The 17,069-nt window shown below is 31.6% G+C and overlaps 2 protein-coding genes across 3 annotated transcripts; both read left to right on the forward strand.

Annotated features, from left to right (window-relative positions):
* Positions 1 to 2,053: 2,053 nt before the first annotated feature.
* LOC105123497 (uncharacterized) lies at positions 2,054 to 2,568 on the forward strand. Its single transcript, XM_011023130.1, has one exon. The coding sequence runs from the start codon at positions 2,445 to 2,447 to the stop codon at positions 2,550 to 2,552; it is 108 nt and encodes a 35-aa protein (XP_011021432.1). The 5' UTR covers positions 2,054 to 2,444; the 3' UTR covers positions 2,553 to 2,568.
* A 102-nt stretch (positions 2,569 to 2,670) lies between these two features.
* Positions 2,671 to 9,201, forward strand: LHW (transcription factor-like protein). 2 transcript variants are annotated; one of them, XM_011023132.1, is made up of 11 exons: positions 2,671 to 2,789; positions 3,755 to 3,973; positions 4,070 to 4,151; positions 4,502 to 4,543; positions 4,626 to 4,685; positions 5,088 to 5,237; positions 5,322 to 6,971; positions 7,075 to 7,176; positions 7,567 to 7,707; positions 7,815 to 7,940; positions 8,422 to 9,201. In XM_011023132.1, exons 1-11 carry the CDS (start codon positions 2,695 to 2,697, stop codon positions 8,599 to 8,601), a joined length of 2,847 nt encoding a protein of 948 aa, XP_011021434.1. In that variant the 5' UTR covers positions 2,671 to 2,694; the 3' UTR covers positions 8,602 to 9,201. The 2 variants fall into 2 exon arrangements, with proteins under 2 accessions (XP_011021434.1, XP_011021433.1); XM_011023131.1 differs by having other exon boundaries at positions 5,088 to 6,971.
* The last annotated feature ends 7,868 nt before the right edge of the window (positions 9,202 to 17,069 follow it).

The following is a 17,069-nucleotide window of genomic DNA, read 5'->3' on the forward strand; positions in this document are numbered from 1 at the left end:
TCAATTGTAATATTATTTTATTTTATTATTACAATAAAAATTAATTTAAGGTTTTACAAGTCTTTGTAAACATATATGACATTCCTTTTGTTTTATTTTATTATATGTAAGTATTAGTTTTTAATTTATAATTATATATTTTACTCAATGTAAAAAAATACATTAATAATACTTATATATTTATTTTTTTGTGTATTCAACCCGCAACGAGGCAACTATCAATACTATTTTTTATATATATCTTTTGTGTATTCAACCCGCAACGAGGCAAGTCGAATAGAACTATCAATACTATTTTTTATATATACCAATAAAAATAATTATTAATTTATTTAATTAAATATATGTATAGACTTTTCAATTTATAATTATAATTTTTTTTTCGTAAAAATCATTAGAAAGACTTGTGTATTTATTTTATGATGAAAAATTATCTAACTCCTCCAAGTCAAATAACTGGTTTTATCAATTTAAGATCAAGTAATTCATTGCCAATAAGGTTTTTTTTTTTTTTTTACAATGTTTTGAGTTCCAACCTTAATTTTTGAAAATTAAAATTCAAATCAATAAAGAGTTGTATTATTAAAATTATTTAAAAACAAAATGTAATTTTAGTTAACATAACCTATTAAATATATCTCATTATTATGATATTGGAAATGTATTTTCAATTAACATAACCTGTTAAATATATTTCATTTGTGATTTTTTTCCCACATTATAGACTTTAAATATAATATTCATATCCAACTCATACATTTAGTAAAAATAAAATTTGTTTACATAATTTTTTTTTTAAATATGAAGATGATGTTTTCTTATCTTATGGTAATTAATATCCTATCAAAATTAAAATTATTTTTAATAATTTTAAACTTGATGGATCAACATATTTTATATTATATTTTTTCTAGAATCCATGTTTAGCAAAAAATCACATGATTTTTTACATGCTAAGCTTATATACATGGTAGTCCAGCAAGTTGCCAAATTTAATATTTTTAAGCTTGAGATGTCATTAAGGTCAAATAAAATATAAAATTCATGATTTTTCTAAATTTTTTTATTGAGTCACAATATTTTATTTGTTTTTATTGTGACCCTCAACATAAATAGTTAAGATCAAAAATATTTTTTTTTTATATTTTTAAATGAAAAAAAAGATTTTAAGATGATATGGTACATTATCCCTCATTAATTATGTATGAGACTAGAATCCATGTTTAGCAAAAAATCACAAGTATGGTAATGATATAATATCTTTGAGTTAAGTTACATGCTAACCTTATATACATAGTATTCTAGCAAGTTGTCAAATTTAATATTTTTAAGCTTGACATGTTATCAAGTTTAAATAAAATATAAAATTCATGATTTTTCTAAATTTTTTATTGAGTCACAAGACTTCATTTGTTTTTATTGTGACCCTTAACATAAATAGTTAAGATCAAAAATATTTATTTTTTTTATATTTTTAAATGAAAAAAAAAGATTTTAAGATGATATTATACATTATCCCTCATTAATTATGATAGCTATTTATTCTTATTAATTATATATAAAAAATGTTTGTTCTTATTAATTATCAATATTCATAAATTATAAAAAGCTAATAATTCATTCAAAGAACATATTTATAATTTAATAAATATATATTTTTAGAATATTTTTTTATTATATCATTGTATTTGTTTAAATACTTATTTAAATATTAAAAATTCATAAAATTTACAAAAAAAAAAGTTTCTTTTCGGGCATCTGACAAGGCCATTTGATTTTCAAGACATCATCAAATCTATATCTTAGATAATGTTAAAGAAACACCCTCTCATCAAAAGATTAAATAGATTTTACTTCTAAAGTAACACCCTTTAATTTCGAGGAGGATGATGCTGGCGGAAAATTTTAGAATATCTTGAAATAACCATACTCTGTAATAATTCTTTTTAGAATATACATATATATATATATATATATGTATATTCTTTTTAGAAAGGCAATAACCATACTCTATAAAAATCCTCGATCCTAGCCTTCAAGGTCGCCTATAAAGTCGTTTAAACACCTATAAAAAATAGTCTTTTTTCAAACACAACACAACACAATCAGAAGAGAATATTATCAGACGGAAGGAAAGAGAGAGAAAGAAAGCAGCTGAGCCCTCAACACTGCAACCTCACCAAGCCAAGTGAGAAACCAAAACCAAAGAGAGCAAGGACCAAAGATACACACGCAAAACACAGTCCCTCCTCCAAGATTTTAGTATTATTCTCCTTTTCTTTTTTTTTTTCCCTTCTCAATCTTTCCTTCTTACTGTGTGTAAAAATGGAGCAAATCAAGGCTACCTTCAAGCTAGAAGCTTGTGGCATAATCTAGGGACTTTTAGCTATTTTTTGTTCTGTTGTTTGAAAATCTTCGGGGGTTTTCGCGTGTCGGTGGTGGGGATGGGTTACGAGAGAATGTTAATAGCAGTGAGCTTGGATCCTGAGAGAAAAAGGAGCGGTGGTCTTAGAACTAAGCAGGCTGGGAGAGGATCCTGTCGTGGAAGTTAGACTGTCAAAGAAATGTGCTGTCTTTGGCTCTGACCAGATACAAACCAGCGACTCCACTTTTGTAACTTTTTTCGTGCTATTAAGTTGTTGTTCTTGTTGTTTAAGGAAAGCCTTGATTTGGAGGTCGGTTTGAAGTTGTGAGATGGGTCTTTTGTTGAGGGAAGTTTTGAAGATACTTTGTGGTGTTAATCAATGGTGTTATGCTGTTTTTTGGAAGATCGGATGCCAGAATCCTAAGTAAGTTTTTTCTTCTTCTTTCTTTGGTATGGTTGGTTGCTAAGAAAATGGAGTTGAACGAAGAAAAAAAAGGGCTGAAACTTTGAATTTATTTAAGGCTTTCTGTTTCCTGGGTTTTTACATTTATTCTGAGTTCTTTTGTGCTTTTGTGCTTGGTTGTTAGGAAAATAGAGGGAACAGTGGAATTTGTGGTGTATCTTTTGCTGGAGTTTTCTTTTATTTTTTGTTGTGCTTTTCCTGTATTTTCTGAGTGACCAAACAAAGAGGATCTGATGAGTGATTTTACCTTTGTCTGTTCTGGAGTTAACACAGGATTCTGGGTTTTGTTCTTGAAGTATTTTCTCGGTTACCAAACAATAAGAGGGTCCAACATCAGTATTTTCTTCTGTTTAGGCTATTTTTGTTTTTGAATGATATGTTAAAGTCTGGCTGTTCCTTTTCTTTTTCTTTTTCTTTTTCGGTCAGAAGTCTGATTGGTCACTGTTGTCTTATGTGGGATGCGCAATCTAATACACCCTTTCTTTTCCTCTGTTTTTGGAACCTTGTGTTTTGGTTTATTCTGTTTTGTCTTTAAGAATCTAAGTAAAAAGTTGATTTGTATTGGTTTGACTAAACCCTTTCTGTATTGGAATGGTTTTATGTTCTTCAAATCTACTGATTCCATTCCGTCCTAGCTTGCTCGATTCCATTCCGTCCTGTTATCTTGGTTTTGAATAGAAAGAAACAGTTACGATTTTATCAGCAACTGAAGATTCTGCTGAATGGTTGAGTTTATTTTCTTTTGTTATCTTCTGTTTGGATCCTGAGAAGATGTTAAGAAAAGGGGTAGAAAAATGGTATCTAATTTTTTTTTTCCTTTGGCGTTTTGGTAACTAAACAGAAGGTGGGATTTTTTTTTGGTCTTAGTTACTTGCTCAATTCTGTTATAGAGTTGAATGATCTGAGCATATTATGTTAATTTGCAGGTTGTTAATCTGGGAGGAATGTCACTTCGAGCCAACATCATGTTCAGTTCCACCAAGTACTTCTGGAACTGAGAACCTAGCACTTCCTTTTGGAGAGTGGGAAGGACACTTTGGTTCTGATGTCCACTCTTCTCATCTTGGAATTCAAGCGGGGGGTAGACTCTGTTCGCTTATTAACAAAATGATGGTGAATAATCAGGTTAATATTGTAGGCGAAGGGTATGTTTTTCTTCCTTTTCATTTACCTTACATTTTAGTTTCACATTATGACTGCCTGTTGTGCCCAATTGAAAGTCTGATTTGTTATTTTTCCAGAATCGTTGGGCGTGTTGCGTTTACAGGAAACCATGAGTGGATTCTTGCAAATAATTACAGTAAAGATGCCCATCCTCCAGAAGTACGCTACATAATTTTTCATCCTGTGCTATGGAATAATGTTTTACACTAATTGAGATTGCATATCAGTATCCACTAGCCATTCTTAGTTGGACAATTTGCTAGCTGGAGTCCATTCCATTGAAAGTTCTATTTTTTGTTTTCTCCTTTTTCATCTTTAGTACACATACTCTAATGATAATACGTAACAGAATTTAACAGAGAGAGGAAATGGTGGAATTCTATTATCTTGATGGAAAGTTAAACGACAGCATCTTAATGCAATAGTAGCGTGTCCTTCCTGTGAAATGCAATGCAGCTGCACTGTTAGTAGATGAACTTGTTATAACTTCAATCTTGTCTGTTCTACAGGTTTTAAATGAGGTTCATCACCAGTTTTCAGCTGGGATGCAGGTTTGTAAGCTTTCCATATGTTCTAATTTCTGCAACAATTTTCAATCTGCCTTCCATGAAAGTTTTAGTTTTTTTTTGGCAGACAATTGCTGTTATTCCTGTTTGTCCTCATGGTGTACTTCAACTTGGTTCTTCCTTGGCTGTAAGTCTTTGTTATTCAGTTGTTTTGATGTGCTAATGAATTGAATTTTTAATTGCAATGATATATTGTGCAAATAGTATCACTTGTTGTTTAGATTTATTTTTCTTATCTTTTGGTCTTTTCCACTCTGCTTGTTTCATAAAGGTGCCCCATTTTGGTTTTGGTTTTATTAAATTCCTTCTAGTCACGAATTTGTTTTTCAATATAGCCATCATATATTTGCATAGCTGTTTACTGGAGTTGATGTAGAGTTCTGAGGCAATCTATTTCTTACTTATTCATCACCACTGATTCTACAGCAATACCTGTGATTTCAATATTGTATGGAACTGGTCACTTATTCATTATGTCAAAGAATTTTTCCTGTTGCTCTGTGTATTTATATTTTATCTTTACTGTCAGATTATGGAGAATATTGGGTTCGTGAATAATGTGAAGAGTTTGATCCTGCAACTAGGGTGTGTCCCTGGAGCACTTCTGTCTGACAACCATATGGAAAAAGAACCCACAGAAAGAATTGGAATGCCTATTTCCTGTGGAATGGCTCTTCCAGTGTGTTTTTCTGGAACTTATAAGGTGCCAAACTCCACTCCTTCCTTGGCGGACAGCTGCAACCAACAAATAATCTCATCTCAGGAGGCTTCTAGAATTGTTGGTCAACCTTCTTGTTCTCAAACTAGACAGGTTCAGGATGATCAACATGCTACTTCTTCGGCCATTCATATCCCCAATGCGACTGGAATTTTAACTAAATCTTGTGATGACTTCCGTGAACCAAACATTACCTCACTTATGAAGCCAGACAATCCATTCATGGGCCAGCTAGCAAATGGAGTTGTTGGAGCTGAAGTGATCCCCTCAAATCCTGGTGCGTGGGTGAACCACCAGACTTCATCAAGCAATTTAAGACTTGGATTCAATCATCGACCAATTATTAGTCAGTCAAATACCAATAGTAGCATACTAAAATTACTGGAACAGCAGATTTTCTCCGATGTTGGTGCACAAAATCATGTTAGCCACTATAAAAATGAATCAGAGGGCCTTACTATGGTTGACCCAAGGAAAAATGAAGGCCATTTTCTTAATTCTACTGGAGGTTCTCATATATCTGGACAGTCTCATATATCTGGACAGTTACCTAGTGTAGTGGGCACTAAGAGGAGAGCAAATTCCATCCTTTGTCCCCTTTTAAAACCAGAGAAATTGGCAGATATCAATCACTCATCGACGCTTCTGGCTGGGTTTGGGACTCAAAATGTTGGTTCTTCAAAGGCAGAGGATGATCATTTATCTGGTCTGTTGGATCAATTAAGTGCGAGGGGCATTCTTTCAGGGGGTTCTAATCTTGAATATCCCCACACAGATGTGAAGCCTACTAAAAAGGAGGCAACTACAATGGAAAAAAAGATTGAAGGTGATTTATTTCAAGCACTTAATGTCCCGCTGGCTCAACCAGGTGAACTTGTATATTTGGGTGAGAATGTTCTTGGTTCCGTTAATGATTGCCTGATGAGCGCTTCTGGAAGTCAGAATACTGTTACTGTAAATGCTAAGCGCGAGGAACCATGTGCTCAACCTCCCTCTGGGGATGACTTGTATGATGTTTTGGGTGTGGAATTTAAAAACAAATTACTCAACGGCAAGTGGAATAATTTACTTGGGGACAAACCATATTTGAAGACACAAGATATAGTTAAAGATGCTTCAACATTTATGAGCATCCGGGAGGCAAATTCTGATCCTTTTTCACTTACTGGAGGAGTCTCAGACAGTAACATGTTCTCTGACCCGGGTACTGACCATCTTTTAGATGCTGTGGTATCTAAGGCACACTCTGCTGCCAAACAGAGCTCAGATGATAATGTTTCTTGCAGAACAACATTGACAAAGATTAGTATGCCATCCTTTTCCAGTGGTTCTCCCACCTATGGTAGGATTGGCATGTCTGATCAGGTGCAAAGGGAGTTAATTTGCCTGCCAAAAAGAGCAGGGACCATAGCATCTAGCTCTTTTAGATCTGGCTGCAGCAAGGATGATGTAGGAACTTGTTCTCAAACTACTTCCATTTATGGGTCCCAACTGAGTTCCTGGGTTGAGCAAGGGCATAATGCTCGGCATGATTGCAGTGTTTCAACTGCATTTTCCAAGAAAAACGATGAAACAAGCAAGCCAAATCGCAAAAGGCTTAAAGCTGGAGAGAACCCAAGACCTAGGCCGAAAGATCGTCAGATGATCCAAGATCGTGTTAAGGAGTTGCGTGAGATTGTACCAAATGGAGCAAAAGTAATGCATTTCTTTAATCCTTCTGCTGCATGTCTTTTTCATGTGATAGCTAACGATGGCAGTCAGATTTGATACTATTCTTTCTGTTACTGTGGTCTAACAGTGTAGCATAGATGCTCTGCTTGAACGCACAATCAAGCATATGCTTTTCTTGCAAAGCGTGACAAAGCATGCAGATAAACTGAAACAAACTGGGGACTCCAAGGTATCAATTGCATACACTATATATATGTATAATCTTATGCATGATAATTTGTGCTGGTGTTGCTTTGTTCCCTGCCCATTCCAAACTTAATGGAGGGAACATAATACTCTTGTTTTGTCAAAACAATGTCTAGTACCGCAGCATATGGGTATTGGGGGCAGGAATGGGGAATGCCTACAAAATTTCATTGGCATAAACTTGATATGGGGATATCTGTCCTATCAAGTACAGTTATGAAGGACATCAGTCAGGATTTATGCTCAGATAATGCATGTTGGAAATGATTAAATTACTCTTATATAAGCCCATTTTTTGACATTTTGTGCTTTGAACAATTACTAACGAGAGAAATGTTTCTGATTTGTATTTTGTTCTTGTGTAAATTTGCAGCTTCTTAACAAGGAAAGTGGACTACTTTTGAAGGAAAATTTTGAGGGAGGGGCAACATGGGCATTTGAAGTCGGTTCACAATCTATGGTCTGTCCTATCATAGTTGAAGATCTGAATCCACCTCGTCAGATGCTCGTTGAGGTAACAGCTCCTTTTTTTTTTTTTTCTTCACTCAGATATTAGAGTTGTTGGTTTTAACAAGTTTCTTTTATCCTATATGTTGAATCTTGTATTTCCTCTTATGACAGATGCTTTGTGAAGAACGAGGTTTCTTTCTAGAGATAGCTGACTTAATTAGGGGATTGGGTTTGACAATCCTGAAGGGGCTGATGGAAACTCGAAATGACAAGATCTGGGCGCGTTTTGCTGTAGAGGTAGGATTCTAAACTGAAATACTGCATGCATAATCAACTGTTGGTCCCAAGTAACCTTTCATAGAAGGAATGTGGGGTGCCCTCACCTTTTTGGACGATCTTTCCAGTGGCATTACTGGCTTCTATGTCCTCAATGCATAGAAGAAAAGGTCCTTTTCATCATTCCTCTTCAAGGCGGGTAGAGCATAGTTTTTAAATAATAATATGCCAAATGAGTGTCTTCTTTTACATCTGATCCCTAACCACAAGATTATGGGAAAAGAAATGCATAACCTTGGTAAAAATGTGTCTGATTGGCACTTGTTGTGCTGTGCAAACTACCATGCTTTAGTGTAATTTTCAGAATATATTCTTTAAATTGCTAGTGATCTTAATTATGGTTGCCCCATTATTGTGTGCTGAAAGCATACTAAATGCGTCATGAATGCACGTCTTTTACAATCCTCGCATTTGGTCTTCTAAATTCAAGTGTCATATGCAGGCAAACAGGGATGTAACAAGGATGGAAATATTTATGTCTCTTGTTCAACTTTTGGAGCAAACTGTCAAGGGCAGTGCACCTCTAGTGGGTGCTTTGGAGAATGGCACTACGATGGTTCATCACACGTTCTCCCAAGCTGCCTCTATACCTGCAACTGGTATGCCTAGTAGTTTGCAGTGAACTGCCTGCTAAACAGTATTTCTGGTGTGGATATGTTAAGAGCAATTGCAGTTTTGCTTGCCATGACTAACATATGTTCCAGCCTAAGCTCTTTGGCAGTTCTAACTATCTCTAACATTTTTGTCCCCAAAAAAACTAGATTATGCCTAACTTCATCTCACAGAAGGGGGAATTTGTTTAGATAGCCATCAACTTTGTGTACCTTTTGGCGATGAACATCCGAATTTTTGGATCATCCAACGGTTGGGGAAAACAATTTAGCTTTCAGAGTACGTAAATTGGTGGTGTTATAGGTGACTAGACATCAATGCTGCAGAATCTTAGTTTAGTCTCTCATTATAGGCTGGAGAAGGTTTGCATATCAGGGGGTATTAACTATTGTATAGGGGGTTCTAGATATGAAATGAAGGGATCTGTCTTCCCTTTCGAAAAGACAATGTGCCTCGTCTTTTTCTTTGTTGTGTTGCAAGTTTCTGCTGTGATTTGTTTTCCTCCTGGACCCTTCTTATTCTGCGTGGTTTGCAAATCAGTGATTTTATACTTTGGATGGTATCTTTGAAATGTATGCTGTTAGTCGAATTTCTAATTACTTGAATGTTATGGGTTTTCCGGTTCCTCTCTGATCGATTGCATGTTGGCAGCATTGCGATACGAGTATCATCCTATATAGACCATTGTTCATTTTGCGCATTTTTTTTCTTCAAGTTTTTGGGCTGTGATTATATTTTTTTTCATTTTCAGTCCTTTTAGTTTGGAAATTTTATGATCTGGTCCAAAATATGATTTTATTGTCTTTCTGCCCTTGAGTTTGAAAGAGAAAAAAACTGGCTGCAAAACTTTGAACGAGAAAAAGTTGGTTGACTACATTTCACCAACCAAATATATTTTGATTGGTTAATTACTCAGTCAAATATATCGATGATTCAATATTAAAAACAGATATGATTCAATATTAAAAGGAGGGTTGAAATGATGTTGTCTTCCTTGTATTTTTAGGTCTATTTAGGTCTATCCATGTTTTGAATGGATCATGGAGCTTTTTTTGAATTTGTTTAGATTGCCACGTAAATTATCTGAGTTTAAATTTTTTAAGATTATGGGAGGTTTATATAATTTTTTGGCCATGTTTCTTGCTTGTTCGGGTTCTTAGTATCAATCTAAATAGGTTCCATAGCTAACTTTATTTTTTTTAATTAATGTGGAATCTTGATTAATTTCATGTGTTTTGAAATTAATTTTGTGTTTATTTTGATTAATTTTATGGATTCTAAAATTAATTCATGAGAAATGAAATTGAAAAATAATCTAGCAGTGTTTTTGACAAGACTAACCGGTGAAAATGAACTAATAAAATACTATTTTAACTGTAGATCTTATGGCAATGAAAGTTTGTGAATATGCAGCTACACAGAACAAGGGGCATAGGGTCAAGACTAGGAGGTTAACGTTAGTCATCTGTAGTTGTCAAAGCAGGCATAGGGACCGCTCTAATGGCCACTATCTCCCTTAAGTCGGGGAAATCAACGCGTAGCGTGAATGAGAGCTGTCACTATAAACCTCTGCCTTGACTATTTTGGCATGACCAATATTCCAGTTACATTCAATTTTTTTATACACCATATATAGATTTTAATTAAGGGGTTTTATTTTTTTCTTCCATTATCAATTACAATAAAAAAAGGGAAAGGAATCGGAAGGAGGAGGAGCTTTTCTTGAAGAATTGCAAGCGAACAAGAGGCCGTGCTTTATTAAATCTGAACGTCAAGACAAGCCACAGGTATTATTGATTTTGAATGTTAAAACAAGTGGCTATGTGTTATTGATTTTGCTCAACTCACTTGATATTAAACTAACTCAAGAGTAAGGTCAAACCTCAATTAATTTGATAATATAAGATCAAGTTGGATTAACACATAATATCCATGACTTATGAGATTGAAATAATTTTATAAAAAATAAAATTATAAATATAAAATTTAATTTTTAAAATAAACTAAAAAAATAAAAAAAAATATTGAGTGATAAAATTAAAAAAATAAAATTTTAATAAAAAAAGATATAATTACAAGTCTAAAAATAAATAATTAAAGGGCCGCTTTGAAAATGATTAAGGGAAGGCTTCAAAATTAAGGAGGAGAAAGCAAAGAAAAAAGGAAAAAAGAAACAGGATAATTTCATTAAGATAATAATTAAAAAAATTAACAATTAAAAGAATAAAAATTAAATTTGAGAGAAATAAAAATATAATTATTAAATTAAAAAAAATTCTAATTCTATGGAATGTTTAAAATAAAAGAAATAATAATAAAAAAATAAATAATAAATATAAAAAAATAAATAATTAAAGGGCCGCTTTGAAAATGGTTAAGGGAAGGCTCCAGAATTAAGGAGGAGAAAGCAAAGAAAAAAGAAACAGTCACCGGTGTAAAAACTATAATTTTTTTACAACATGAACCATCCAGTAATAAAAGTGATGCTACGAGGATTAAAATACTTTTATAAAAAACAAGGTATAATCATTAAATAATATTGCACATGCTGTCAGTACTCACTCCACTTTATCCTTACACTCAATTAACTTTTTATAAATGAATTAATATTGTACATATACCTAAATACTAAAATGCTCCTATTGAGGCTTGATAACAACACAGGAAAAAAAAGAAATCAAGTGAAAAACACAATAAAACCCCTTGACCAAGGCAAAGACAATTTCCAAGTAAGGTCATTTAGATAATTTTATTGTATACTTGAAATGAATAAAACCAAAGTGCCCTTTCCGGGCCAAGTACTATTTTTTAATTTAAAAAATAATTTGGTTATTTTACTGTATAATTAAATATACTAAAAGACTAATCTACACTTGCTTTCAAAGTTATTTGTATTTTGTCAACAAGGATAAAATTATAATTTTACTATTTCAAATGCAATAAATTTGAGCAACAGTAAAAAAATAATAATATAGTAATGTCACTTAGCCTTCTAGTTTCTCTTAGCATAGAGCGAGATAAATATTTTTTTAAATGTAAAAAAATAATGATTTTATGTGCTAATTGTTTTTTAATAAACCCTCCCATAGGAAAGGGAGAGTGGCAGAGTGTGAAAGGAGGAGGTCCCTTGAGTTGATAAAATTCCAAAGAGCTGTTAATGGCTTGTCATCCCACTTAACGCTGAGTAAATTATATTTTAATTCTTTTTATTTATTTATGAGTTATTTTTTGTGGTTTAAAAAATTATGAGGCAGTCTTTGGTGAAAGTTGACAATAAATCGTTTTTTAAGATTCTTAAATTGTCCTTCTCAAACGTACAAGAATTAAATAATAATTTACTCCCAATGACTTATCAAAGCTAATAGACCGACGGTTAAATAATAGATGACTGTCACTTGCTCCTTCAGGATATTAATTGATCAATCTTTTTATGATTGTAGAAATTGCCTGTTTATCTTTATATTCTTGAATTCATTTTTCTTAATAAGAATAATTTTAATGGAAAAAGCTCTTTTTATTAATATATTAATTTTTTTTTTGCATGCACTCCAATAAAAAACATTCTAACAACTCATTTATATCTTAATATATTTAATACTTTAAACCTTTTCAAGAAAATCATTAAGAAAATTTTAATCGATAAAAAAACTATTTTATAATTTATTTTAATATTTAATAAAAAATCATTTTAACTTTTTATTTGAAGCTGTAAAATCACGAGAAAAAAATTAAAAATTATTACCATTATCATTATCATGGTATATACCCTGAAACTATACTGTGCATGAATGATTTATTCGTATTCATGTTACATAGATACATTACTATACACTATTCTCAATGAACATTGAACACTTATACCTATCATTCTTGATTACTGCAATTCTGCAAAATTCAGCTTGTGAAACAATCTTCCCTACCCTTTACAAGGCAGTGCCTGAGAAAATTTTGGTTTCTTTCATGCAAGTAAAGGTCTTTGAAATCAGAATGTGTGGTGTCAAGAGCCTTCTTCTTGACACCACACATTCTGATTAAAGAAAAAAGTACATATGAAATAGCACAAAGAAACTTCATATAATTAAAGACCGGAGAAGGAATCGGGTGTCCATGCATGTCAAATGTCTCCAATAAGATAAACAAACTAAGCAAGATTGGGTCTGATTTTATGGGAGATATTATGTTTCTTATTAAACTATCATAATTAATTGTTTAGTTGCTAACTAAAGCATAATTTTAAAGAGTGGAACCTATAAAAAATGTTATTCAACCACATGTACACGTAAGCATCTTGTTTTAGTTTTTGATGAGTTTTTGTTTCTCTCTCGACAACCTTTTTTTTTAAAAAAACTAAAAAATCATTGTTATAAAACTAAAATACCATTATCTTCTTTCCAAACACCCTTATCTTTTTTATATTTCTTTTAAAATCTTCAAGGGATCATCAGAGCTGCCTGTCTTATGTGTCTTTTCTTTTCCAATATTAAGATTGAAATTCCGAGATTCAACATCAATTTGTTCTTTCCCAACCAAACACTTTACCAAAAAATAGTGAGAAACCAGATCAAATTATCCTTATTTTCTTATAAAAATCATCATCTCCTTCTATTAGATATGTTTACCTCTTCTCTTTTTCTATTATGTTTAGACAAATTATTATCATTTATGTTATCTATATCTTGGTAAATAAACATATTGAAATAATTGCACCCTTTTTCAATGAGTTTATTTTACATGTTTTTATTATTATTTCTCATACTATAATCATTACTTTCTACTTTGCTACCTATTAAGAATTAAAATCAAAGATTTGCCACTTTATTTTATCTCTTTAAAATCAATAACACAAATCTATTTTAATTGTGAGATTCTATTATATATGTATATGTGTTAGCTGCATTGTGTTCAGACTTCAAACTTTTGATTTGTATCCCCTATTGTTTATTATGGTAGAGCAACAAAAAAAAAAACAACCTACACAATGAATGTAAAACAGCTGAGAAAAGATTGTCAGATAAATAATTATTTTTCCTTAAAATATCCTAAATTTATAGTTATATTTCAATAAAATCAATCACATGGTGTTACTGATTTGTTAGATTATATTAGGTTTTCAAGCTCATTGACCTTAGATTTCATTCTTTTACAATGATGTCCCTTCTTTAGTCAATTGATAAAGCTAGATGTAGATACTTGTTTAGTTTTAATTTCAAACATTTCCTTGATTGTTATTGGAAGTTTTACTAGTGTTTCAAACAATATTTCTCAGCTTGTTATATGAAGTTTTACTGGTGTTTTAGATGACAGTTCCCTGCTTATTATTTTTTTTCTTAGGGTGCAATATATTTGGTATATATTTGGTTATCTTTAACTTGCTTTTTTTTCTTAGGGTGCAATATATTTGGTTATCTTTAACTTGTTGCTTCTCTCATCTATTATACTAATTTGTGCGAATCTTTTCTGTGCTAATTTATGCTAATTTTATATGACATTTCCCTACTTGTTATAAGAATTTTTATTGTTTTTTTTTGGATGTAATATTTTTGGTTGTCTTTAACTTACTGCTTCATGTATCTATTATACTAATTTATGTGAACCTTTCCTTTGCTAATTTACACTAATTTTAGATGATTTTCTCTTGCTTGTTATAAGAAGTCTCGCTGCTATTTTTTTCTTTTTGCTTAGGTTGTAATACTTTTTGTTGTATTTAGCTTATTACTTCCTTTATTTGTTATGCTACTTTGTGTGAACCTTTCCTCTACCGAGTATAGTTTTGTGTCTCTTACCTAACAACAACACTTCTTTAATCTATTGTTGTATATTTTCTTTAATCATAATATCTATATTTTTATTTTTATTAGGCAATGTATTCAAGAATAAAACTATTATCAACTGTAATTCATAATTCACGAATTTTAAATTAGACAATACAATCAAATATGTCTAGGCCTCTAGTTAATGATTATATTACATTTATCATATTAACTATTTAATTGGATGTTTAGAGATAACTTATCAAATAAAAAAATGGAAGGCTATCAAAGTCAAGATAAAACTTATCGGACTAGAGAAACGTTGCACGTTTTCTGTGAGATATACATCCAAACTATTAAGAAAAATATGAGATCAAATATTTATTTTGATAAAGCTAGATAAAGATTTGTGATAATTATTTTCAAAGAGTAGATTGACCATGCATTCACCAAATCATAATTGAAGAGTAAATGAGATTGAATAAAAAAGGATTGGAGAATATAAAAAATATTAATATCTAAAACTAGACTTGGTTGGAGTAGTGACTTAAAGACAATCTTTATAATATAGTAATAATGACATTATGCTATGATACGTTGTTAAAGATATATCATTCTTTCCTTGATTTTATAGGTTTAAACACTAGGAATAACATCTAGGAAAATTTATTAATATTTTTTTAAATACCAAGTCGATTTAGGGTACGTTTATAAGATGAATTGAAGAAAATGAAAAAAGCTAGTCTTGATTGATATGCATGCTAACCTGAAAATATTCCTTATTATTTAAATATTTTCTTATATTATTATGCATTTTTTTAAACGAGAATCGATATGTTTTTATTATCAGAAAAAATAGCATAAAATAAGATAATGCCCAAAACTATCTTTGAAAAACATTACATAACTCGTACACTTAAGACCAAGCTACATAATTCGTGAACTTTGTCTGTGCTTGTATTTAATAATGGAGTCCATATGTTTTTGTAAAAATGTATATGGGCTGAAAATCTTGATGCCTTTCTGGCTTTTCCATGCTGATTGACGGAGTTAAATGAACTTTGCATCCTCTATGGCATGGAAACTGGATTGATCTTAGATAGCCAAGCAAGTGCATTATTGATTAGTACTTAAAAGTGCATTTTTATCATGGTTTTATATCATCATTTTGCACTTGAAGTATCAATAACTCCTTAACTAAAACATGTTTTATAATAATATATCTAATAACCTAAGATACCTTTAATTTGTGGTAAATGTCTATTTTTAATGCAGGCCTATCACATAAATGAAAGGATTGATTGATGACTTGAAGAACTTAAATTGCATGGATAAAGAGATGGTCAAACTTAGAGAAGAGATGTCGGTGCAATCCAAACCGGAACACTGTTCGGTAATTGGGTCATATCTGGAGCTACAGATCTCAGATTTAGGTCCAATTTATATGGATAGAAAGGTAAGACATAGGCCTACAACTTTCATATGGAGCCCAAGATCTAAAAAGGCCATTATCAAGTCCAAATTGTAGCAACAACAAAGAAGCCCGAATCTGTCTTCCAGCCCGAGCACTATTCGGTATTTTGGCCATATCTGGAGTTCTAGAAGTCCAAATGAGCTGAAATTTTTACACAAGAAAGCTGAGACAATTGCCTACAACTTTCATGTTTACAACTGGCTCCAATTTTGACGTTATCAATGACGTTTTGGGCAGACAAGAGAAGATAAGGATTGTCACCAAGTCAAAAGTTGGTCACCCACTTATCAATTAGTCATCAAATCAATAGTTCCCAATTTTGGCCTATAAAAGGAGGCATTTGCCATGCATTTAGGCATCTTGGTGTTCAGATCAAGATCATGCTCTTCCTTTCTCTCTTTGTATTTTTTATGCTTTGTTTTCATTAATATTAAGTTTATGCCTTTCATTTCCTTTCCTTTACTTAGTTAACTTTTATGTTCTTATTTTGTTTATCTATTTTGCTTTCTTTCATTATGTCTAGCTAAGTTAATTATGTCAAGGTGAAAAGGTTACACTAATGGTGTAAGAATAAGTATAATGTAAACTTAATATGGACTTTAATGTTTGATACTAACATGTTTTATATTTGCTATCTTGTTCACTCTTTAATACTTTGCTTGTTAAATGACTAATCTTGATTTATGTTGTATAACACTTGGTACAACAAATGCTTGGCACTTTCATAGCCCATAATGTATGGTATAACCGACACCTGAGCTATGAAAGGAACTTGATTTGTTGTTAACATAAGTTATAATCATGAATGCTTGACGAGATTTACAAGTATTAGCATTAATTGAATAAGATGACTAATGTAATCATGTTAACAATATATAATCTGATTGGAACCTCCTTTGTGTGTGGTTTCCAATTCAATAATAAGAGTTTATACTATACTTGTTTGATATACCATTAGTGGAACCTCTAACCTTGACATTTGTTATTATCATTGTTTAATCGTTACATTAATATTCCATCTCAAAGTTCTCATCATCTTCTTCTTCTTCTCTTTCTTTATTATTATTATTATTACTACTACTACTACTACTACTACTACTACTACTACTACTACTACTACTACTACTACTACTACTACTACTACTACTACTACTACTACTACTACTACTACTACTACTACTACTACTACTACTACTACTACTACTACTACTACTACTACTACTACTACTACTACTACTACTACTACTACTACTA

Source organism: Populus euphratica, unplaced genomic scaffold (assembly GCF_000495115.2).
Source record: "Populus euphratica unplaced genomic scaffold, PopEup_1.0 scaffold10.1, whole genome shotgun sequence".
NCBI classification, from domain to species: Eukaryota; Viridiplantae; Streptophyta; class Magnoliopsida; order Malpighiales; family Salicaceae; genus Populus; species Populus euphratica.